Here is a 23,713-nt window from a genome sequence, read left to right as displayed (position 1 = left end):
TGTTCAGACAAACCTGTCACCTGAGCTGGATTCCATACACCCTGTTGCCACATTCTGACAGTGTCACCAACCTGCAGTTGCTTAAGTGCTTTGGTTCCTTGGTTAAAGTATTCTCTCTGTTTCTGTTGTCTTGTTTCTAACAACTGCTGCACTGTCTTAGTGACCATGTGGGGTTTCAATCTTTGCGATGTTGTTGGAAGTCTTGTTCTTATGCGTCGACCCATTAGCAGCTGGGCTGGTGACGCTCCAATGTCCTCCAACGGTGTACTCCTCAGATTCATTAATGATAGATACGGGTCATTCCCCTCGGCTTTTGCCTTTTTTAACAAGAGTTTCACTGTTTGTACTCCTCTCTCTGCCATTCCGTTTGACTGCGCATGGTGGGGGCTCGTTGTGTTGTGACAAAACTCCCACTCTTTTGTAAAGTCTTGGAATTCACGGGAGCTGAACTGTGGTCCGTTGTCTGAAATCACCGTTTCAGGAAGATGAGTGATAACTGTTGCACTTCTTGTGTCTGACTTCAGCCACTCAACCTCAATGAACTTGGAATAGTAATCCACTAAGAGGAGATATTCCTGCTGGTCAAAAGTAAATAGGTCCACACCTATCTTCTGCCAAGGTCTTTCAGGAACACTATGTGGATGTAGTGGTTCTTTGTTCTGTCATTTCTGGTGAGTACTGCACACATCACAGCAGTTCACCATCTCTGTGATACTCTGTGACATTCCAGGCCAAAAGAGTACTTCTCTCGCTCTGCGTCGGCAGCTTTCAATACCCAAGTGACCCTCGTGAATGCGCTTTAGCATTTCTGCTCTCAGTGCTGCAGGAACAATAAGCTGCTCTCCTTTGAACAGAACTCCATCCACTACTGAAATTTGTTCCCTGTAATTCCAATACGCTTGGATTTCTGTTGCAGCTTGGTTTCTTGTTTCTGGCCATCCATCCAGAACTGTCTCAGTAAGTTTAGTCAGTGTCATATCATTCCTTGTTTCCTTTCTGAATTCCTTTAGTTTTGCACTTGTCACAGGTAAGTTGGAAATTACCATATGCACCTGGTCTTCTATCTCATTATCAGATGAGCTGGTCACTGGCAAATATGCTCTGGATAATGTGTCTGCGATGTACATTTCACTTCCTGGCTTGTACTGTACTTGTACCTGATATTTTTGCAGTCTCATTAGGAGTCTCTGTATTCTTGCTGGAGCACTGCTCAACGGCTTTTTCATTATCACTTCTAGTGGTTTGTGATCTGACTCCACATTCACTTCTCTTCCGTACACATACTGATGGAAACGCTCTGCACCAAACACAATTGCCAACATCTCCTTTTCTATTTGTGCATAACGCTGTTCAGTCTCTGTTAATGAGCGTGATGCATAAGCAACTGGCTTGCCATCTTGTAGTAAGACAGCACCGAGTCCACTTTTAGAAGCATCGACAGATAGTGTTACTGGAAGCTGTACATCATAGTATCTGAGCACAGGAGCTTCAGTAAGAATTGTTTTCAATTTGTTGAATGCGTGCTGATGCTCACCTTCCCACTGCCATGCAGCATCATCTCTGGTAAGGCCGCGTAATGGCTCTGTGTGTTGCGACATGTTTGGAATGAACTTTGCTAGGTATGTGACCATACCCAGAAATCGCTCGACATCTTTTTTTCACTCTGGTGTAGGCATTTTCTTTACTGCCTCTATCTTGCTCTGATCTGGTTTCAAACCATCTGCCGAGAAGATGTGGCCAAGGTATTTAATTTCCTCCAGGCCTACCTTGCATTTGTCCTTGTTCAGCTTAAAATTTTTTGCTCTTGCTCTCTCCAGCACTTGCCTCAGTCTGTCGTCATGCTGTACTTTAGTCTCTCCCCAGATCAAAAGGTCGTCTATGTATGTCTCAACGCCATCAATCCCCTCAAACAGCTGCCTCACCGTCCTGTGGAATACTTCTGGAGCTGAATTAATTCCAAAAGGCAGGCGAAGGAATCTGTAACGACCAAAAGGTGTGTTGAATGTACAGAGACGAGAGCTGGCTTCATCCAATTTAAGTTGCCAAAATCCTGAGCTTGCGTCCAGCACAGTGAAGTATTTGGCCTTTGCCAGTCGGCTCGTTATCTCTTCAACTGTTGGCAACTGGTAGTGCTCTCTCATGACTGCTGTATTGAGATCACGTGGATCTAGGCAGACTCTCAGTCGTCCAGTAGCCTTTTCCACAATGACGATTGGATTTACCCACTGGGTAGGCTCTTCAATTTTTGTAATCACCTCCATTTTTCCCATTCTGTCCAGTTCTACTTTGAGTTTTTCTCTCAAAGTGACGGGGATTTTTCTCGGTGGATGAACTTTTGGTGCCACACTATCATTAATTTGAATGGTGTGTTCTCCCTCAAGGCAACCTATCCCCTCAAACACATCAGCAAATTCTTTGAAGATGTCCATTTCATCACTTTTATTCAGTGCCATCACTCTCTTGATGAGTCCCATTTCTTCACATGTTTGAATTCCCAGAATTGGCTTGGTTTCTGATTTTACGACAATGAACTCCAAAGCAAAACTTTTCTTTTTGTATTTCACTGCCCAAGTGCACTTTCCTTTAACTGCTATTTTGTCTCCGGTGTATGTTGACAACCTGACATTTGTGGGTTTAAGCATTTGCTTATTTCCTATTCTTCGTAGTAGACTGTAGGGAACCACATTAGCTTGTGCACCAGTATCAAGTTTGAATTTCACAGGTTTGTGGCCAACTTTTATTTCTACAGTCCATTCATCTGTTCGTGTCTGTGTTTTTGCATTTACAGCTCCAATGAACAGACTTGCCTGCTGATCCGTAGCTTCATCGGCGACAGCGTGCACTTTTCTCGATCTACACATTCTGGCAAAGTGATTCATTTTCCCGCAGTTCTTGCACTGTTTGCCATAAGCAGGGCATTGGCGTGATGCATGCTTAGTTCCACATCGTTTGCAATTAAACGTGCTTGCTTGGTCTTTTTCGTTCGGTTTCATCTTACTTTGTCTGTCTTTTTTACATGTCTGCTTATGTCTCACTGCATCTACGTCTTTACTTTCATGTGCAGAGACTTGAGCATTGTGATCCTCCTCATGCATTTGCTTGATTTGAGCTTTTGTGGTCTCAGCTGCAATGCAAAGCTGAACTACTTTTTCGAGAGTAATGGCATCTTCTCTTAACAGCCTTTCTCTCATTGCATCCGATGTAATTCCACACACTACCCGATCTCTGATGAGGGATTCTTGCAGTTGTCCAAATTCACATGACTTGGCCCTTAGCTTTAGCTCCGTGATGTACTGGCTAATTGGCATATCCCCTTGCTCACACGTGAAAAACTTGTACCTTTCATAGGTTATGTTCTTCTTTGGGCTACAGTATTCCTCAAATTTCTCCATTATTTTCGTCAGCTTATGCTCATCACCATTTTCCGCAAACGTGAAGGTATTATACACTTCAACCGCTTCCTCTCCAGCAACGTGAAGAAATAGTGAAGACTGTACCTCGGGTGGCTTGCTAGCACCTCCTGTAGCCGCGAGATACAGCTCGAACCATTGCCGAAACCGTCTCCAATTTTCTGAGAGGTTCCCTTGCAGCAAATCAAGTCCAGCTGGCGGCTTAAGCCCTTCCATGTGTGCGACACTCTTCTATAGCCTTATCAGTTCACTTCTGACACCATGTTACGATATTACTTCAGGGAGCAGACATGACACCGTCTTAGGTTTTAGCCATCACTTTTTTATTATCTCTCTACCACCCTCCGGTGGCTTCCACATGAACTGCACCTTAAACAACAACTGTTCACTCATATCATGACAGTTTACTCCGTGGACAAATTAATTAACGCGTGGCTGGAGCACGAGGGGAGAGAATTTCGCCAAGCCGTGGCTAATCGGCTACAGCGCTTGGTTTCTGGTCTCCCCTGGCTGCTCAGCTCACTTCACCCGCTCGCACAGAATTTCATTCTGAACGGACTCCGTATTCACCCCCCGGCTGCTACCACCCACCCTGCAACTCATGCTTCACTGCCCGGTCCGACAGAGGATGTTCTGCCCGGCCCGTCAACCCAGCCTTCAAGGGGGAAACGGCGCTCACGCTGCCAATGCTCCTCGCCACAGTCGGACCTGGGGATTTCCGAGCGGCCAGCTGTGGTGAGTGGACAGGACAGTATTATTGGTCTGAACTGTGGGACTGTTTACTCAGGGGTGATGTTCTGTACGGCACAGGACAAAGACTGTTTATCGCCAGAAGCTCAGTTAGCCGCCCGGCCAGAAGCTCAGTTAGCCGCCCGGCCATCATCCAAGTTCAACAACTACAATCCATCACAATAACCGATCTCTCAAAGCAGACATGGCTCTCTTATACCTAAATACAGGTGAAGGATTAAACTGCTCACCCTACTGTCTAAAACAGGTATGAAGAACAGGACTATTCACTATCTATTCATTGCCTTCCCTTCTTTTCTGTGCTGCAGGGTGTGACCCAGTAATCAGTCTTAATGTGCCGTCTTAAAGCACATTTAAGTTTCTGAAATGCACCAGGAAAGGGGAGATCTGGAGGATCTACTATATCCTGAGCAAAGTGTTTTTTACCAATGATGTATAAAAGAGACATAACAAACAGGGAGTGGAAACAGGACTTTGTAAATATGTAGGATTATGCTGCAACAAAACAATGGGCAGCAGCATCTGTGCCAAACATAATTTTTAACTGACTTTGCTTCAATGGCTCAGAGGCATGAATATACACTGAACAAAAATATAAACGCAACACTTTTGTTTTTGCTCCCATTCCCCATGGGATGGACGTAGAGACCTAAAATTCATTCCAGATACACAATATAACCATCCCTCCCAAACAGTGGTCACAAATCAGTCCAAATGTGTGGTAGTGGGCACATCTGCTATATTGAAATAATCCATCCCACCTCACAGGTGTGCCACATCAGGATGCTGATCTGACATCATGAGTAGTGCACAGGTGTACCTCAGACTGCCCACAACAAAAGGCCACCCTGGAATGTGCAGTTTTGTCTCACAGCAAAATGCCACAGATGCCACAAGCAATGAGGGAGCGTGCAACTGGCATGCTGACAGCAGGAATGTCAACCAGATCTGTCGCCCGTGCATTGAATGTTCATTTCTCAACCATAAGCCGTCTCCACAGGCGTTTCCGAGAATATGGCAGCACATCCAACCGGCCTCACAACCGCAGACCTCGTGTAACCACACCAGCCCAGGACCTCCACATCCAGCAGGTTCACCTCCAAGATCGTCTGAGACCAGCCACCCAGACAGCTGCTGGAACAATTGGTTTGCACAACCAAACAATTTCTGCACAAACTGTCAGAAACCGTCTCAGGGATGCTCAACTGCATGCCCGTCGTCCTCATCGGGGTCTTGACCTGACTCCAGCTCGTCGCCGTAACAGACTTGTGTGGGCAAATGCTCACATTCGATGGCGTCTGGCACGTTGGAGAGGTGTGCGCTTCACGGATGAATCATGGTTCACATTGTTCAGGGCAGATGGCAGCTGAGAATGTCCCAGTTCTTGCATGGCCAGCATACTCACCGGACATGTCACCCATTGAGCATGTTCGGGATGTGCTTGACCGGCGTATACGACAGCGTGTACCAGTTCCCACGAATATCCAACAACCTCGCACAGCCATTGAAGTGGAGTGGACCAACATTCCACAGGCCACAATTGACAATCTGATAGACTCCATGCGACGATGTGTTGCACTGCATGAGGCAAATGGTGGTCACACCAGATACTGACCGGTTCTGGGTCCCCAGACCCCCAATAGCGCAAAAAACTGCACATTCCAGGGTGGCCTTTTGTTGTGGGCAGTCTGAGGTACACCTGTGCACTACTCATGATGTCAGATCAGCATCCTGATGTGGCACACCTGTGAGGTGGGATGGATTATCTCAATATAGCAGATGTGCCCACTACCACACATTTGGACTGATTTGTGACCACTGTTTGGGAGGGATGGTTATATTGTGTATCTGGAATGAATTTTAGGTCTCTACGTCCATCCCATGGGGAATGGGAGCAAAAACAAAAGTGTTGCGTTTATATTTTTGTTCAGTGTATGTTGTCTTAGCTCCTTTCTCTTCATGTCTTTCTAACCTTGTCTGTTCACTCGTCATGTGTGAGGGACTGAGCTGCAATTTGATGATTGGGGAAATAAGAGCAAAGGAATCAAGGATGTAGAAACCAAAAAAAAGTAAAAAGAGGGGGAAGAATTTGTTTATGTGTTAACTGTTAAATTGCATTCAGTATTTCCTGGATGAGAGAATTATTCTGTCTCTGGCACAGACTTAAAAGTCTCACTTATCACACGGACCCAACCAAATACTTTAGTATACTCTGCTGTAACGAAACAATGGATGTGCTATATTTAACTGGCATTGCTTTAAAACGACTAAAGCAAGGATGTCTGATATTGTTCAAAGCCTCTTAGCTCCTCTCTACATGTTTTTCTCGCTTCACTTGCTCACTTCTCTGGTGGGAGGAGCTAAGATATACTGATAGGTTCAAGGAAATGAGAGCAAAGAAATTAAGGAAGCATGAACCGAAAAATAAGAGAAGGAAGAATTTGTTCATTTGTTGTTCGGCTGTTTCCTCGCTGTTGGCATTTCCTGGATGTCAGAGTTAATCTGTGTCAACTACTTGACACGTGAAGACTGAAAGCACACGCATAAAGACCTTAAAGAGTCAGGGAGGGATGATGACTTCAATCAATGTTATCAGCAGATTTAAGTTATGACTTTCCTCTACTTGTAGACATTGTGTAAGTGAACCCACACATGTGTGCATTGCATTCTTAGCTACTTCACCCAGCTCACTCACCAACACCTGGGATGCCGAACTGGTAAATGGAACGTTTCTTATTTATGTTATACTTTTCTACTCTAACTGAGCAATCTAAGTGCTTTTTATTATAAGCTACATTCAGGTAGAGAAGAAGGTACCTAACAATTCATATTTTTAGGAATCAAATCAAATAATGTTAATAATATAACTGTAAGAGTGGAATAAACTCTTCTGTCTCTCAGACTTCTCTTGTCAGTGAAGACGTAAAGAACCTTTTCCTCTTTTGATCTTTTTGTTTCCAGTCTCTAAGTTTTTAAGAACTTTTCATGTGAGTCTGCAGACACTGTCCACCCACAGCTGCAAATTACTAAATCTTAAACATAAAATAAAATAATTAGTAACATTACCCCAGCAGTGTAATGAGTCATGATGGGTAATGAGTAAGTCAGTGAGTTAAATAGCAAAGCATCACACAGTTGCTGCAGACTTTTACAGACACTCTTGTTTTGAGATCTGGTGGCTGTGGAGGCCATTTAAGTTCAGTGAACTCCTTTTAATGTTCATTATACCAGATGATTTAAACTTTGGGACATGGAACTTTATGCTGCTAGAAACATCTGTCTGAAGGTGGGTGCACTGTGTTCATAAAGGGGTGGAGATGGTCAGCAGCAACACTCAGACAGGCAACGGCATTTAAATAACTGCTCAGATGGTCCTCAGTGATATAAAGTACATCAGCAACAGCAGCATGAACTGTTGATAGAAGTTCTGACCCTAACATCTAAATGTCACAGCAGAAATCAAGACCGATCAGCAGTTTATGAAATATTCAGACCAGCCTGTCTGGCACCAAAAACCAAAATCACTTTAATTACTTTTCTTCCCCATCAGCTCCACATTGAATTTTATCTTGAATAAAATTCAATGTGGAGCTGCTCTTTATCATAATCCTGTCATAAGATAATAACAATAATATTATAAAAACAATAAAAGTATTCAATACAAGAGACCTGAATGCTATAAATGTTTTGTCTTCCACACCTCAGTTAGATCATGCTACTTTAATAAAAGTGTGTTTGTGGAAATGTGAAATTATTGTAATTCTTACTTTCGTCTGTGAAATTAAACCTGAAGTTTATAATTATATATATAATAAATGTATTCCACATATTTCATGTCTTTAATCTGCAACACAACAGACAACTTTGCAGTAAATCAGCTAAGGAAGTTTACTGTGAAAGGTTTTACAATGAATCAGCTGATCCTAAGTGAAACTGAAAGTGTTCACCCAGCAGTTTAAAAGGGTTGCGTGATCCTGGACTGCATTCTCGCTTTTCTTCCCTTGAGAAAGACATTTGTCTACAGCATTGAGAGATCAATTTTACTAGAAATACTATAGAAAGAAACTGTTTTACAACATATCATGTTTACCAAGGGCACATCTGCTTTATAAAGATAAGTTTACAGGTAAGTCTAAACTTTGCTTTAAATTGTGATGTTATGTCCATACAAGGTAAGATCAAAACTGGTAAAAAAAATAAATCCAGGATTTTCCAGCACCAACGGATAAAAGAAAAAATACTGACATTTTTTTAAATTAAAACGTTTAAACATCATCTTTTATTTTCGTTTTCTTTTATTGACATCAATTTCATTTTTTTACATTTTCAATTATTCAACTGTAAATCTGAATGCTTTTTTTAAAACTTGCAATTAAATTGACGAAATGGAAATTATCTTAATAGAAAAAGATAGTTAGAGAAAAGTAGTGAACACAGTCTATCATACATCATGAAATGGTGTGTTAGACTAATGTGTGCAGAAATGCAGGCCCACAGCTTTTGGAGCCCAGAGCTGCACAGGAACCTGAAAACCATGTTCAGTGTTATAATGGCAGTTTGGGGTTCTTTTTGTTCTTTTTGTTTTTTTTTAATTAAAGGAGAAGACAACACAGTTTCCTTTTCTTCTTTTTCAAAATGTGAGAAATAGTCTTTGGGCATAAAACATTTAATACTTGGCTATCTTTACTGTCAACAGAGAGAAGCTGAATTAAATCTGGAACAACAGCTGACTATAGAGTCTCTAAAAGCGATGGAGGTAAAATAAATGAAAAAGATGTCCTCATTACATAATCTCTGTGTAATAATATATATTATGTGTGTGTGTGTTTCAAATAATTTGTCAAAAGATAATCAATGATGAGGACTCAGTTTTTGAGCTGTACTGTGAGGAAGTAAATGACCCTCCATTAGCACCGTGCTCTACCTGCAAGACCTGTCACCACATTGTTACAGGAGGTAAAAATCTGATTTATGCTTTTCATTGGTCAACACTAAAATTTCACAATATCAAATGATGAGTAAAAAACATTACTAATATCATCAATATTTCAATTATCATTATCATTAACACAGTTCCTTCTTGCTGCATGAAGACAACATCGTTTCATATCAGCAGTGAGTTGGTGCCTCAGCATTTGGATGCTCCTGCTGGTGAACTGGAGAGCTACATCATGACCAGCTGCAGTAAGTAAAAGAAAGAAAAATAGCCTCCAAAAGATTAAAAATTCACAAAATTCAATTACCAATACATGGACGCAACGCGCACAGTGTAAAAAAAAAAAGAAGAAAAAAAAAAGAAAAGATTTATATGTACACTGCAAAAACAGCTATACTTGAAACAAGCCAAATATTCTTAAATCTGACAAATTTTTCTTGTTTTGAGCAAAAATGGGGTAAGCAAAAGTTGCTTGACTAGAATTCTTAAAACTAGCAAATTAATCTAACTGCCATATGCCTTTTAACTAGACAAAATTGTCTAAAATGTATGCTTATTTGAAGAAAATGTGACTTATTATAAGTAAAAGACACTTTGATATTTAGAAAATCTGCACCTAAAATGAGTATTATGCTTTCTTGAACAAGCTGTTTTCAAGAATTATTTGCTTACTTTAAGATTCTACACCTTAATTTAGATTTTTCACATTAAAAAAACACCTTACTATAGGACAAATTTTCTTAAAACTGAATTGTTTCTTTCTTGATTGAGCTAACTATAAGAATTATGTTTCGACTCTGAGAACAATAATCAGCAAAAATTCCTGAGAATAAGACACCATCTCTTCAAAAAGCTACTAAAAATAAGGGAATTCATCTTAAATTAAGACAGCAAAAGCACTCTTAGATTTTGCGCTTTTATTGACACAGCAATGGGTCAGTAACTCACTGAGGTCTGTTCCAGGAGAATCATGCCTAAAATTATACATTTCAGCAGGGTACTGTGTAACATGGCCAATATAAGAAGTGCATATTCCAGATACTCTTAAAATGAATAACACACTCATGGCTGGTATCAAAAATAAATTTTGCTGAAGCTTAAAACAATCACTATTTCAAATCCTATATTACATAACATTTTAGAAGAACAAGTTTAACGACCACACAAACAAACATGTGTTTTACATTTGAACAACTTTTCTATAGAAAAAAAAAACAACCTCACTGACTAACACTGAGTCTGATAAACAAGGCAGATGGAGTCTGTCATCTGGGAGACTCACTCAATGAATGACTTCCACTCACCAAGCGCCTTCTTGTAAGAGGGGGTTGAATCTCGGTCATGGATGGAGTCTTTGAGTATTTCAGTTTGCAAGACAGACAGCAGCGTGGAAATGCACTATGGATATGTGAGGTGGAGGGCATAGTAATATGCCATCAGATAGAGCAGTCCCTCATTAAGATCCTTCCGGTCAAAAGTGCTCACCGGTGTGGTTCCAACAGCTATCATGCAGTTGCCTTCAGAGACAAGCAGAACTGGACAAGCCAGGGGTCGCTGACGCAGGTAGCCTACAGGGTCTTCTGAAGTCTACATGACAGAAAAAAAGAGTATTAGAACAAGACTGTAAGAAACACAATTTTTGAGTTGCATTACAGTTTAAAATAGATCAACTTTTTTTGTAGGTTTTAATTAACATCAACATGTTATGGGGATCTGAACTTTAAGAATATTTGACTGACTCCACAGTAAAATATATAAAATGAAAACATGAGTAACTGCAAAATTCAACAATATATACACATAGAATATTGCAGCCTTACCTTTAGGACATGGAAAAAAGCCTCACTACAGATGCCCAGCTTCTTAGGTGGTACTGTGCTGGAAGGGAAAAGCATGGGAAGGGCTCTGAACACAGCTGCTGCATGTTCCACTGGTTTGAAAAAAGAAAAATAAGACAGGGCAACACCATTAAACATTGCAAATAATGTAATCTGCAAAGCATAAATGTAGACAAATCAAGATACTGTAGCATTACCTCCATCCAAAGTTTTTGGATGGAGGTAAGTGCTGGGTTCCTCTCTGAAGAAGTCACCATCTCCAGTAGTTGTTAGCGTTTTTTCAGCAGCAGTCTTGTTCTAAAATACAGTGTACATAGGGCTAATTTCACATAAAATTGCACAAGAACTTTAGGTCTCTAAATATGAAAGATAGTACAACAAAATATCAGTAAAGTGTTGAACAATAAAAAATATGTATATTTAATAAATGTGTAGGCCACTTGATTTAAATCAAAACTAAAGAAGATTCTACTGTCTATCTGTTAAGTGAGTATTGGTGGAATTATTTGAAACTGCATAAAACAAGCTGGTGTGTTCTCAGTTTTGTCACACAGCGATAGGACAGAACTTACTTCTTCACATTTGTGCACTGCAAGCCATAGAGCCCGACGCCTGAGGCAATGTTCAGGACCAGGAAACAGATCTTTGATGTCATCTCGTGAAAGTGATGAGAGCAGGTCTTCTCCAACATTTGCTTCTGCAATAGGAGTTTCCAATTATCACTACATTGCATTATCCTCATGTGCAAGCCAGCTGACAGCTTTGCTTGGGTAACAGACAGGATACATAGGAAACATAATTTAATATTTACCATTTAAAACCATGACTCTATTCCATTATTCTCCCTCCTCACTGCTCCACAGGTTCTAAATTACCTTCCTCCTATTGACTGGTAAAAGTAATATATTTGTGATACATCAATTAAATGCATGTATACATATAAATGTTTTTGTTTTTTTTTTGCTTCCTGGGCTAAAGTATATAATGAAATAACTTCACTAATAGAAATTTGAAACTCCCACAATTTCTGTAAAACTGGCATTAACTTATGGCACTTTGCACACTTGTTGAATAAATTCACAGACACTGAAACTAATAACTGGACATGAATTCTTTCATAACTTTCTGCACTAGCATATTTAAAAATGCTAATGCAACTAAGCTAACCGCACAGCTAAGCTAAGCTAACAACCGGGTATAGCCTGCCATGCTAGCGACTTAACATGCAACATACCAGAACACAAAACATAGAAAAAACAAAACAGTCACATACCTTTCAGGTTGGCAATTGTTATTTCGTCCAGTTTTTCCATAGCGTGCCTTAATTTCTTCACACTGTACCAACTGTATCGCATCTACACCCAGACCCCAAAATCCTGCAATCCAACCGCTTAGGCACGGAGCTAGAGGCGGGAAGGTGGGCTGTACCAACTCAGGAGTATGGGGTTGTGTACGGAAATAGTTTAGTTCGCTCTTTTATACCTATAAAATGATATATATTTAAATATTTGACTATTTAGTTAGATTATGTTCTGTAAATACTGACGTGTGGGTGCTGTTACTTACTACAGCTGTTATAAGGCACTGAATTAGGATAGCCATTCCTACCCCATAATGGAATAATCCTGGTTATCTTGACTTTATGGGAAAAGTAGTTCACAGACCAGTAAAACAAAATGATTTGGCGCTGTGTTATCTACATCGTTTTTGTGGGTCTGACCCTCAAATCCCTACTGAGTCATATTAATTCTGCACATAGCCATAGTCCAGATTTCCGTGAAGATTGTGGCATAGATGGATGTGTCAAAGAATATCGTGTTTACAGCTAATTTTGGTATCACATTCTTCGAACACACTCCGACCACCTTGCCAATGGACGATGCAGCGGATCGATTAGGACACAAAAATCTGTAAGGTGAGACTGACTATATACTTTAATATCTTTGAAAATAATCATATAAAATATTCATGTTAGATGTCTACTTGTTTTTACAGCTTAACAGTAGATATGTTAATGCTTATTCCTTATAATCCACAACAATGCTATCTATTTATAAAGAATATTCTGATAGTGTTTAATTTCTTCTACTAGAGAAAACAACATTTTGTATTTTTTTAAACTTTTGTTTTAAATAAACCGATTGTCATGGTCCGCAGTCTCCTTGGTTGTTTGTGTTTATTAATATTCATTGTGTCAGTTAGTTTCCTAGTTATTTGTTAATTATTTCCAGTGTTTAGGTGTTCTCTGTACCTCCCTTGTCTTCAGTGTATTGTCCCTGGTTCGATATTCGTGTTTATTCCTGTTTTACTTTGATAGTCCCTGCCCTGCATCGGTGTATTCTGTTTTGCTTCCTCCTGGTCTCTTCTCATCTGATTAGTGTCAGCTGTGTTTCGTGCCTGTCTGCCAATTCCTCGTTTCCTTTTGTGTGTGTATATTTAGTGTGTTCTTTGTCGGATCGTCTGTATTCTCTCCTGTGTTATCATCTGTGTTCCCTCCCTGATGTTTTCATGTCTTATGTTCCTTGTTCAAGGTTGTAAGGTTTTTGCAACATTTTCCATGTTTCCTGTGTTCTTTAGTTTAGCTTTCCCATTTTAGGTTTTTGAGGATTTTTCAAGGCTTTTAAACTACAGTTAAGCTGCCAAATAGCAATGAGCATTAAATGAATATCCATTTATTAAACTCAGCTTGAAAACATGCATATTTTAGAGTAAATTATAAAATGCAGTATATTTCTGACATTAAATTTTTTTAGAAATTATCAGTGTACCTTGTATTTAATTTCCTTATCTGCAACTAGTCAATTAATCAACCAATCTCAATTGCAGTTCTAGGAGGGAACCCTCATCAGCAGTGAACAGAAATCTGAGTAACATGTGGGCATACAGGACTGATTCAGTGGTGGAAAGCCAGCCAACAATGATATGATATGAGATTCCATTCCATATTACAGTTTCACACACAAAGATATGACATGTGCGGTCATGAAATATTACCTGGGTGATGTAATTGGACTACACGTGAGCTCAACATATGTTTTATAAAAGGTACACTGCTTTACATGCATGAACAGTATTTTCAGGTTATTGTTTTGGACAGTTTTGTGACAATTTTTAAAATGAAGTTGTTGTTTTCCTATAAATTCTGACAGTTGAATGCGATTTTAGCATTGCCATAGTATAGATATACTGATGCTGATCTATTATTCTGTTTGACATGGCCTAAAGTGAATGAGTTGTGCTGTTTCTGTTTTTCAAATGGGCCTGTATTTCATGTTTACCATGTGCTTTTAGTTCCTGCCTTTGTTCATATACTGCATATTGTGTCAAACTTGACAGCAATTATATTAAACTTTAGTGTCAATAAATACATTTCTTAAACTGAGCAGCTGTTTAAATGCCCTTACTCTTGAAATGAGAAAAATAATCTTATTTTTATTCTGGAAATTCAACCAAACCATTGTCATGCCTTGTAACTGGTAAATAAAGCTCAAGATGAGCTGAAATATCCTTTTAAGGAAAAGTTAGACATATTTTCCTAGAATAAGCTTTATTTTCTTGTCCAAAACTTGCTTGTTAAGAATATATTTTCTTTTTAGGCAAAAAATAAGAAAAAATGTCCATAAACAAGGTTTTTTTTACTTTCTTGAAAATCGTTTTTTGCAGTGTAAATGGTTTCAAATTTCAAATGATTTTAAATCTTACAACTTCCATAATATTAATAATAATAATGATGATGATAACGATAATATTAATTATTAGCCTTTTTTGACTTCCTTCTTGGACTTTGGAAACCTAGGTTTCTTCAGTGGAACTTTCTCCTTCCTTTTTGCCTTAAAGTACAGGTGTCTTGCTTATAGCTCAGTAACCAATCTTATAACTTCACCTCTAGGTAAATGTATTTCCCTGTACAGAGAAATGGAGGTGTGGCTGTATTCAGGCTGTATATTAGCACAAACCTGTTGATTTAGAATATGAGTGATCAACATGTGCATGGTGATAATTGGCCAATACATCAAAAATACATCATAAAAATCTGATGGTGATTTCGCATGCAAACACATGTTGTGCAGTGTATGAAAGGTCAACAGGCTATTCACAAATAATATCACTGAACATGTGCACCTCCTTGTGTTTGGGTTTGACCAGCACCCAACCAAGCTAATAACACAGGTCAACAGTTCAAAATCATCACAGATAAATTTGTGTCGGTTTGTGGTGTTTTTCATGCTGATTTTACATCTGTGTTTAGTTTTCCCTGGCATGTGCAGGTTAGTGATGAAGCTAGTTATATATTGCATGATAGTTGGTATAATTAGCCTAAGCGTATTACCAGATTTAACAACAGCTCCCTGTCTTTTATTTTACAGACGGCATTAATTGTGATTGATTTCAGTTGTTAACATGCCTAAAAATTAATCATCCAGACAGATTCTGTTATGTGTGTGGTTGATTCACAATGACAGCACAACATTGCCCAGTTATCACAGACATACAAGAAGATACACAAATTGTACTTTGGCTGTCCGCTGGGGGACCAGGATCAATCTTGGGCTCCACATGTCATCTGCAACAGTTGTTCCAATGGATTGGCTAAATGGATTGGCTAAATCACTGAATGGCAGCAATGCCAGCTGCAATCCTGGTGGTGTGGCAGGAATTATGTCATTGATTGCCAGTTTTGCCGTGTGAATACAACAGGATTCTCAGCCAAAAATAAGAACAACATTGTATATTGCAGCCTGGGTTCTGCAATAAGGCCTGTTCTTCATGATGACTCATTGCTTGTTCCTGTACCACCACATGATGTAGTAGCTTCTGTAGAAGGTGAAGAGGAACACGGTCAATGGTGCATCTGGTTAAAGTCCAGGGTCATCAGATCCTGATTAGGTCCCCGATGTAGATTTACAACCAAGATTTACAAACAAGAGACTTTGACACAAGCAGAGCTGATAGTTGTTTGTGATCAAAATCTGATGAAAGACAAAGCAAAACTTCTTGCTTTGAGGCTTAAGCAAAAGCATTTGCTGGCCAAGGGTGTTGCTGTAACTCACTACAGAAGTCAAAGTGATAACTTGACAGCGTTCTTCACTGCTCACGGCTCACTGTGCTATTGTCATGACATCAACGGACTCTCCAGCAGTTTGTCACAAGAGTGTTTTCTAGCTCAATGTCATCTCCTTATTGATTCTTCACAAAGAAGCTTGAAGGCAGTCCTACTTCATAATGGAAAAGCCAAACCGAGTGTCCCAAATGCCATTCTGTTCATCTAAAGAAGTCCTATGACTACATGAAGACACTGCTTGAGTCAGTTGAGTATAAAACTCATGAGTGGAACATCTGTTGTGATCTGAAGTTGATTGGTATGTTGGTGGGAATGGAAGGAGGACTTACCAAATTCTGATTCCTTTGGCTGTGGGACAGCTGATCTACTGCAGAACATTATGTCAAGCCTAACTGACAGCCACAAGATGCCTATGAGCCATGAAAAAGGAGTGCCAAGTTTCTGCTTCTTGGTCAGACATAAGCACTGCAAAAATGTAGGAAGGGATATTTACAGGTCCACAGATCAAGTCTGTTTTGCAGGATAAAGGCTTCAAACAAACTCTCTCATCAGCCGAGTTCGGAGTGGCTCTGTGAAAATTTTCTTGGCATCCACAAGTCACTGACAATGATCATTATATCTATGCCACAGTGTGCGTCAGTGTGCGCCTAACACATGCAAATCCATTGCAAATTAATATTACAAATTTTTAAAAAAGTTGACGTGACTGAAAAATCTGAAAGCACATCTGAAATCTGCATGAAAAACTCGTTTAGAAAACTATATTGTGGTTTCGGATCATTACAAAAACAAAAAAAAATGTTGACCTGTGTATTCAGTAAAACCTGAGTAGATAGTAGACAGAGTAGGTAGTTACGTTTTAACTGGGTTTGTTCATTGTAGCAACTGTGAAACTGAAATGTATGATTAGACACACAATTTCCAGTTGCTCTCTGTTGTGTTCATTAGAGTGTGAAGATTAGACAGAACGCATTTAGGTGTAGAAAACAGTGCTTGTATAAATATGTGTTGACGAGGCATGTTGTATAAAGCGCTTTGAGTGTTCAAATATAATAGACAAAAACTACATAAAACAAATCCCAATGTAGCTGACTTGGTTGTTTTTCCAGAAATAACAACCATTTTTTTTATCCACAGAGACACAGCTGGCGAGGTTATTGGAAGATCTGGGCTTGGAGCAGTACTACAGAGAAAAGATACAACTGAGAAAAATACTTGAGATTGATGAGAAGACTCTTATTGATGAACCCGGGAATCAGAAATCAGACCTTCCTTGGTATTTTCTAAGGAAACTGATGATGGTTAATGTGACAGCAAGGAATGTGACATGTACCTCAGTTTGTAATTCATGCAGTGACAATACATCAGGGAATACAAAGTTATCCTTTGAAAATCTATTTAACAGTACAAACACAGATGACAAGGTGAACCCTCTTGATATAATCACTGCTCTCTTTCTGTGTTCTGATGGTTTTCTGCAGCAGGAAATGGCACTAAAAATGTCCATGTGTCAGTTCTCTGTTCCTCTGCTGCTTCCAAATTGTAACACCAATCAGTGCACACTCGTGCTGTGGGCCATGAAAGACATTGTTAAAAAGTACAGACCTCAGTCTCTGTCAGAGTCCAAGGGCTTCATTGAAGACAGAATCGTTCTCTCTGAACTTCCAATGATCTCTTTTGTCAGACTGGGTGAGTGCTCCTTGTCCAAGTCAGAGATTCTCAATAAGCTTCTGAGCAATTCTCAGCAGTACCATGACACCTTTGTTCATCACAACATGGAGTGTGGTGACAGTCCAAGAAGAATATCCAACGGACTGACTGAAATTACTTGGTATCTTCCTGGTGGAAACACAAACATTGATATTTTCAGTCAGCCAGTGGCTGTAGCTAACCTTCGTGGGGACATTGCTTCATTTGAAACACAATACTCCTTTCTGTGTCAGACATCTGCAGCAGTTTTTGTGTTCTTTGACCATTTGGACTCTGAGTGCAGTCTACTTACTAACCAACACCACAAGGCACAGATCTTCTTAGTGGGTAACTATGAGAGCAAGCACAACAGTACAAATGCTTTGGAAAAACTAGTGCAGACGTTGGGCTTGACCAAAACCAACATCATTATTAAGACAAAACAAAGAAATGATGTAGACTTTGTGAAAAGTTTGAGGGAAACAGTCAGAGATGTAGTTAGGAACGCAAGGATGAAGATGACAATAGAGCAGATGGCAGTAATTGCCCATGAACTGGGGATCCTGGTTGATGAAGACTCTCCAGAGTGTCAGACTGCAAAGACAAATGCAGAAGCCATCACTGCAGAAATTCAAGACATCCATAAATACAAAGAAGATCAGCTTCCACGGCAAGGTGAAATATGGAAAGAACTGACCTGCTTAGAGAAGGAAGAATTTCGACTTCAACATATCAGGTCTGAAAATATAGAAGATTACAAAAGCGAACTTCAGAAAAGGAAAAAAGGACTACGAAAAAAACAAAACTCTTATGACATGTCAACAGCTATGACATGCTTCATTAATGCAATATCAAGCCCAGGAACAGAGAGGTTTTATTTCCTGAAATGGATGCGAATGAACCTCGATAACATGTCTCGTATAAAACTGTCTGAACTTCGGGAGAAATATAAAGAAAAATGTAAAAACTCTGCGAACAAAGAGGAGATCAAAGAAATTGACAGACAAATTTCCAACAGCTCACTGGGGACTGAACACTTCTTCCGTGAAATGGGTCAGATCTATGAAGCCTCACTGTCCCTTCCACAAACAGATCCAGCACGTCAACAGCTGCAGCATCTGCCCAAACTGTGTGCAGAGTTGTTGCTTGATGGATTTCCTCTTGAGCTTGTAGATGGAGATGCATCCAACATCCCTCTCAGATGGGTGAGTGATGTTCTCTCTCAGCTCAGTGACTTGGTTTCTCCAAACAGAAAGATCCTGGTAGTCACAGTTCTTGGAGTTCAGAGCACAGGAAAGTCCACTCTCCTTAACACCATGTTTGGAGTGCAGTTTGCAGTCAGCAGTGGTCGATGTACTCGAGGTGCCTTCATGTTGCTCATCAAAATCAATGAAGACATGAAAAAAGTCCTAAACTGTGACTTCATGCTGATCATTGACACTGAGGGCTTAAAGTCACCAGAACTTGCGCAACTAGACAACAGCTATGAGCACGACAATGAGCTTGCTACACTTGTTGTGGGGCTGAGTGATGTCACTATTGTCAATGTTGCAATGGAGAATTCAACTGAAATGAAGGACATCTTACAAATAGTTGTGCATGCTTTTCTCAGGATGAAAGAGGTGGGCAAAAAGCCTAAATGTGTGTTTGTTCACCAGAATGTGTCGGATGTTTCAGCCCATGAAAGGAACTGGCGAGACAGGAAACTGCTCCTGGAACAGTTGAATGAGATGACCCAGGCAGCAGCCAAAATGGAAAAGAAAGAGGAGAACAAGAGCTTCACTGATGTGATGGAGTACAGTCCAGACACTGGGAACTGGTACATTCCTGGACTCTGGAATGGAAACCCACCAATGGCACCAGTCAATGCAGGCTACAGTGAGGCTGTATATGAGCTCAAGAAACACATCATCCAACTGCTGAGAAACTGTGAGTCATCTGCTAATGATATCACGGATTTTAAAGAGTGGGTGACAAGTCTGTGGACTGCAGTAAAGCATGAAAACTTCATCTTCAGCTTCAGAAACAGTCTAGTAGCTGATGCATACATGAGACTCTGCACAGAATTTAACAAATGGGAGTGGGAATTCAAAAAAGAAATGTACACCTGGGTAACAAACGCAGAAAGAAGAATTTCCAATTTTGGTACATTTGCTGTAAAATCTGAATCTTCTGACATCAGAGAATTTCTCACATCTTTGAAAAGTGAAGCCTCCACAGTGCTGTCCACATGGGAGACAAAACTTCTAGAAAATCTTACACATTATTTCAAGCAAACAGAGGGTCATGTTTATCTGGTTGAAGGATACAAAGAGGAATTCTCAAACAGTTCAAAGAGCCTTCGAAAGGAAATGGAGAGATCTGTTTTTAATCAGCTCACAGCAGCAGCAGAAAACAGAAAGGGGATGAGAGAAATTGATAAAATCAAAGAGAATCATAAAAGAGAGATTGAAAAGGCAGTTCATGTGTTGATAAATAAGTGGAGAAAGAAAAAAGTCCAGATGAGTGATGAAGAGCTGGACAAAGAATTTGACAAGATGTGGAATGAAACTCTGAAGAAGCTTTCTTTTTCTGAACAAAAGATCATAGATGTCATCACCAGCACATTTCACTGCCTGAGGATAAATCTGTCACACAGGGGGAGTCATGCATGTGAATTATTAAGTAAAAAAAGTCTGCAGGATTGTGGAAAAGAGCCTTTTAAATATACACCTGAAGGATTCTACAACCGATGTAAACACAAACCCAGGAAGTGGTTCATCATTCATGATCACACTATGGCTGTACAAAAACTGGCTGACAGCATCATCAATGTTTGCTCTCAGTTTGCGAGAGAAATAGTGAAAAGAAAAAAACACTACTCAGATACTTACATCCAGGAGATCCTCAACATCATTGATGAGAAATTACAAAGCAATCAAGATGTTAAGACAGACACTGAGTTTGAAGTTTCCCTGAAACAACACATCTGTGGATTTGCAGCCAGAGAGTTTCAGAAAATGCACGAAGATTTCGTCCAAGAAAATGATCCTTACAGATGTCTGATGAAAAACAAGGAAAAGTTTCGTGATGATTTCAAAGATGTTTTCCATGAAAGAGACCAGTGTCAGAAGAAGGCAGAAGAATTCACCAACCGATGTTTGAAGCCTGCTGTTGAAGATTTTATTAGTCGATGTCTGGGACCTGATATCACTGGTGAAATGCTGACATGTGAGCAGTTCAGCAATCGAATGTCCTTCCAGTATTCACTTTTACTGGATTTACTTTCAAAGGATGATTTTAAAAACTATCTGAGCTATATTTGCTCATATGAGAAGTATATAAAGTCATGGATTCACAACAAAATAGTGGAGCGCTTTTCATCTATGTCAACAATATCTGAGTTTGAGGACCGACATCTGCAGTCATGTATCAGAAGCATAAATGATGCAATCAACAAGGCAAAAACAGGAAAGAGTGATGATTTTATGACATTTGTTGAAGATATTTGTAAAGAACTTGGTGACAAACTGGTCATTTCCCAGGATGATCTTGGTGCTTTTCTGAACATACTGAACAATGCTGACAAGGAACAGTTTGCTGACTGGCTCACAGTGTCTGTGAATGACATTGCACAAGATCTGAGAATGAAGTTTAAAAATGTAAACATAGAAATGAAACTACAGCATCTCCATGTGCAGCCCCAGAATGAGCTTTTCAACAAACTGGTTGGTTGTGGCAAACAGTGTCCACTCTGCAAAGCTCCCTGTGATGCAGGAGGAGGAGGTCATACTGTGCACTTTGCTTCAATGCATCGGCCTCGAGGTCTCGGAGGATTCAGTTGGCCAAATACACAAATACTGATCACTGATACATGCTCTATGATGCGTTTCCCCAGGAGTATTGTAAACCATCATAGGCACCTTTACGGGTATTATAATAAAATTTACCAAGGCTGGAATATCCCTTCAGATGTGAGCCTTGAGGCATCAGACTACTGGAAATATGTGATGGCAAAGTACAACAATAATTTTGCCAAAGAATTTAATGTAGTACCTGCTGATATTCCATTAGCCTGGAAACAAATCACAAAAAATCAGGCAGAAAAAAGTCTCAAAGAATCATTTAACATCAAGTAAAACAATTGATATCCTTCTTCCTGTTCTTCTAGTGTACAGAGGACATAATGTAAATTCATTTTGGTTTATTGCTATAGAAGGAAGGCTCCAAATAATATATGCCAAAGTTGGATATTATTACTGCCCATACTGTAGGATGCTTTGGTCTTCCTGTGAAACTGGTACAATAGGAAAACAGAAGAAGAAAAAGAAAAAGAAAGAAAAAAAAGAAAAATAATATCTCGGACTTGAAACGATTTTATTTGGGTTTGGGTTGGGTTCTGCAACATTTTACTGTCAAAAGGTTATATACTCTGTTTTAAAAGATCAATTTAATCTTTGAAGAAAGTTTTGTCATCTACTGCTGTGATTTTCTTACTGTAATTAAGACGTCTTTGGTTTTCTTATCTTGAAACAACAATGATGTCAACTTTTCATACTTTTAAAGAAATTCATTGAATATCAGATTTGTAACTAACTCTTTTAAATAAATGGTATATAATCACTCTTTATTATATTATAATTTTAAATAAATTTTATCATTTACCACTATTTTCTTTTCTCTAGGCATTAAGTAGTTTTTACAAGTTTCAGATTGAAGAAAAGAGTAAAAAGAAGATGACAGGTTTAAATTTGCAGCGAAGACCAAGCAGGTTTATGTCAGTGAGTGAGTAAAGATTTGGTTATTTGGTGTACATTCCTGCCAGTAGTCTGTAAGCTTCTTTGTAAGCCAAGATGGTTTAGAGACACCCTCCTACTTTATGTCAAATCAATGATTTATAACTATGACAGAGGAGGTAATAAAGCAAGTATTAAAGGTTTATGACAGTCATCATTTTTATAAACATCATAAAATAATGATATTTCACAATGTGGCAAGTTTATTCTTAATTAAACTGGTGCATTTGTAACAACAGAGGGCAGTGAAAATGGGGGAGCTGAAGGCTTTAAAGTCTAATGCGTTCTCACACTGCATTTATAATTAGTGCATGAACTGATCAGGAATTACAGTCAGCTTTATACTGACTGGCCAAAATTCTCTGAGTGTATCTGCTGTAAATAACAACCATTTTACAAGGAGATTATTAGAAATAACTATTTTACTATTTTTGCAATTTATTTATTTTTGTATTTTTCTAATATATTTCTGATTCATTTTTTCTTGCTGATCCTTGTGCTGCTGTAATATGTGAATTTCCCCATTGTGATATTAATAAACTCTGTCTGTGCCAAAATTTTAAACTTCTTTTTAAAAGATATTTTAGCTATCAACATGTTTAATTTGCAATTAAGACTGTGACATGTTTATGTAAAATGTTTTCACTATTTGCACGTCAGGAGAGTGACCACTCTTCAAGCCTGTGTGATGCACAATACTACTACTAATACTGCTACAACTTCTACTCCTACTGCTACTGTCTGGTTTTTTTAGAGACAGAGAGTGAGAAATCATGTTCTACCCTTAAGAAGAGGGGATTTTTAGAGGGGTTGATATAGGAAGCAGTCTTCACTGAAAATGTTTTTTGACATTACAGTTTTTCCCAATTTTATTACACACATTTCCTGAAAGCATGCCTCATATTGTCAGAACCAGGGCTGGGTCATATCATACCGTTCACGGTAATACCGGTATAATGTCGGGCAACAATAAGAAAATGAAATATCGCGATAGAATATGGATAAAAACACGCATGCGCAGTGCCTTTCTTTTCATACGCACGTGTCGGAAAAAGCACGGCAGCGACGGAGAATGAGAAGGGCAAAAGCGGATCGTTGAGTGAAACGGATGAACCATAATTGGTTTGTAAAAATGGTGCAACTTCATTGGTGTGGAAGTGGTTTAGCTTTCGTCCGTCAGATACACAACAAAGCACTATTTTTGGTAGCGCATGCTAGCGGGCCGTCGTTATTGCCGTGTTTTTTGGAAAATA

General features: G+C 39.3%; 2 protein-coding genes and 1 long non-coding RNA gene across 3 annotated transcripts in view; 1 reads left to right on the top strand and 2 right to left on the bottom strand.

Moving 5' to 3' along the window:
• Nucleotides 1-21,841, top strand: part of LOC309702104 (interferon-induced very large GTPase 1-like) — a 23,792-nt gene extending 1,951 nt beyond the window's left edge. The window contains exons 2-5 of the mRNA XM_082526529.1: nucleotides 8,857-8,916; nucleotides 9,008-9,116; nucleotides 9,234-9,344; nucleotides 17,134-21,841. Of these exons, the coding sequence (XP_082382655.1) occupies nucleotides 8,857-8,916; nucleotides 9,008-9,116; nucleotides 9,234-9,344; nucleotides 17,134-21,803 (4,950 nt within the window). The 3' untranslated portion in view covers nucleotides 21,804-21,841. The remainder of the gene's footprint in view (nucleotides 1-8,856; nucleotides 8,917-9,007; nucleotides 9,117-9,233; nucleotides 9,345-17,133) is intronic.
• LOC309702113 overlaps nucleotides 1-23,713 on the bottom strand; it is a 226,520-nt gene that overhangs the window by 97,539 nt on the left and 105,268 nt on the right. The window lies entirely within an intron of this gene.
• LOC309698186 (uncharacterized protein) lies at nucleotides 10,495-13,731 on the bottom strand (the record flags this gene model as incomplete). The annotated part of the gene is made up of 5 exons (XM_082520490.1): nucleotides 12,208-13,731; nucleotides 11,507-11,631; nucleotides 11,132-11,231; nucleotides 10,917-11,026; nucleotides 10,495-10,683 (listed from the first exon to the last, which is right to left on the bottom strand). The coding sequence occupies exons 1-5, from the start codon at nucleotides 12,287-12,289 to the stop codon at nucleotides 10,495-10,497; spliced, it is 606 nt and encodes a 201-aa protein (XP_082376616.1). The 5' UTR covers nucleotides 12,290-13,731.

Source organism: Aulonocara stuartgranti (assembly GCF_965226115.1).
Source record: "Aulonocara stuartgranti genome assembly, chromosome: 3".
NCBI lineage: Eukaryota > Metazoa > Chordata > Actinopteri > Cichliformes > Cichlidae > Aulonocara > Aulonocara stuartgranti.
The sequence above is the reverse complement of the archived record's forward strand: the minus strand, read 5'-3'. Positions and strand labels throughout refer to the sequence as shown.